Source organism: Rhagoletis zephyria, unplaced genomic scaffold, assembly GCF_001687245.7.
Source record: "Rhagoletis zephyria isolate East Lansing unplaced genomic scaffold, Rhagoletis_zephyria_1.1 Rzeph_scaffold_30834, whole genome shotgun sequence".
NCBI classification, from domain to species: domain Eukaryota; kingdom Metazoa; phylum Arthropoda; class Insecta; order Diptera; family Tephritidae; genus Rhagoletis; species Rhagoletis zephyria.
This window is the reverse complement of record NW_016187890.1, coordinates 2,421-4,260: the sequence shown is the minus strand read 5'-3', so window position 1 is coordinate 4,260 and position 1,840 is coordinate 2,421. Positions and strand designations below refer to the sequence as shown.

The following is a 1,840-nucleotide window of genomic DNA, read 5'->3' as shown; positions in this document are numbered from 1 at the left end:
TTAATCGAACCTGGCGCAAGAAAATCGAAGAAACTCGACTGTGGTAGCTTCGATTAATCGATATTCATTGTAATTCGAAACGGAATCTCTATAGTCTTGTATAAAAACTACATGCGAAAATGTGAACTTTTCGTCGTGTTGATTGATTTGTATGCTATTTGCAATTTTCGTATAGTAAAAGTCTGCCAAGGAAATCCAAAACTTATACTTTCTAAACGTTTGCAAACAACAAATCGCGGTATCGGTTAGTGTTTTCCTAAACATAGAATTTGCAAACCTGCGGAGTGTGCTAGGAGGCTTTACTTTTTGAACATTTCCATTGTTTTTTTTTTTGCGTAAAAAGAGCAAATATATTTACATGTGTATGTATGCATGATTCTAGTTTAGGATATATGTTTATTTTAGGTGTACGCAAATATCCACACATATTTGGGAGTCTTCAATACACTGTTCAACAGGTCGTCATCGTTTTACCAAAACACAAACCATATAGGAAATATCAAAGAAGAAAATTTCAATACCAGTAGCAATGGCAACAAATAGTACACGTCAACTACTTCCGGATGTAAATGGCCATGACCTCCCTCATTTCATTAAGAAAGTTCTGAATAATATATGCGACTTCTACGATGAACAGGACCTCATAGATGTAACATTTAAGTTGTCTAATCCGACCGCTATGTAAGTGTACCACTGATTTATTTATGCATTTAACATTTTTGTTTTATTTAATTTGGCTTCTCACAGGATTCCAGCACACCGCTTAATACTATCAGCGGCAAGTCCATATTTTAAAGATTTATTCAAAAGCGACAAGGGCCTAACTCCTGTTATCGAAGTAAATGACATAGACAGTGACACCTTTGAACGTTTAATAACATTTTGCTACACCGGCCAAACGCTCGTAACCATCGATAATGTGGACGCAATGCTGAAGGCAGCAATATATTTGAAGTTGGATGAAGCGGTTGTCGCTTGTGTTGACTATATTTTGCAGAATATAACTGTGTATACACTGCAGCGGGCATATTGTTTAGAGCGCGAAACTCAGTGTGTACCACTGTATAAGAAACTGTTGGAATATGAAATAAATAATTTCATGGAGGTGAGTCATAGTGCTTTACCTCAATTTCGTACTATCATTCCACCATCTTAATAATAATACACTTACACTTTTGCTAAGTGTTTGGCCGAGCTTCTCCAATTTGTGGTGTGTGTCCTGATGTTATAAGGCTAATGGAGAATCAATTTTACGAAGCCATTTTCAGAATGGTAGATCTTCTGTTTGTTTATTACCTTATAACTTCTGAACCGCGGCACGGAATCGCACGAAACTTTGCACACTTATTTGCTTTTACCCCGGGAAGGTTATAGGCATAGAGAAATATGGGTAGTACTCGAAAAGAGGGCGTGGCACCTCCTATACTAACTAAAATTTTCATGTTGTATATCTCTTGAAATATTTGTGGTAGAGCAATGGAACTTGCTGTCGAGGTAAATAAAATAATTCCATACACATGGGAAAAATATTGGCGGTATTGGAAAAGGGGGCGTGGCACCTCCCATAGTTGTGAATTATTTAATCAGATCTACCTTCGGAACCGTAAAAGCTTAAACAGACGGGGAGTTGATCGGGATTAACTGGGACTTAATCCGGATTAACTGCAGTTAATTCCCGAGATGATCCGGATCAACGCTGTCGTCTGTTTAAGCCAGGGTTCGGATTTGCCTCACGCGGAACACGCGAGGCTGTTTGCAAATGAGCACTCGTTAGGTACGAGCGCACACGATGAGTAGCCAGCGAGCGAGTAAGCAAACGAGGGCGGCGCAAGAGTAGAGC

General features: G+C 39.0%; 1 protein-coding gene across 2 annotated transcripts; it reads left to right on the top strand.

Moving 5' to 3' along the window:
• The first annotated feature begins 86 nt into the window (after window positions 1-86).
• Window positions 87-1,250, top strand: LOC108383116 (kelch-like protein 8). Of its 2 annotated transcripts, XM_017639500.1 has the most exons (3): window positions 87-244; window positions 406-681; window positions 748-1,250. In XM_017639500.1, exons 2-3 carry the CDS (start codon window positions 530-532, stop codon window positions 1,154-1,156), a joined length of 561 nt encoding a protein of 186 aa, XP_017494989.1. In that variant the 5' UTR covers window positions 87-244; window positions 406-529; the 3' UTR covers window positions 1,157-1,250. The 2 variants fall into 2 exon arrangements, with proteins under 2 accessions (XP_017494989.1, XP_017494990.1); XM_017639501.1 differs by having other exon boundaries at window positions 87-681.
• Window positions 1,251-1,840: the final 590 nt, after the last annotated feature.

Bases quoted from the DNA above. Each gene is read 5' to 3' on its own strand.
- LOC108383116 (XM_017639500.1), top strand. From the start codon at position 530: ATGGCAACAAATAGTACACGTCAACTACTTCCGGATGTAAATGGCCAT. The intron at 682-747 runs GTAAGTGTACCA...GGCTTCTCACAG, and splicing joins TTGTCTAATCCGACCGCTAT to GATTCCAGCACACCGCTTAA.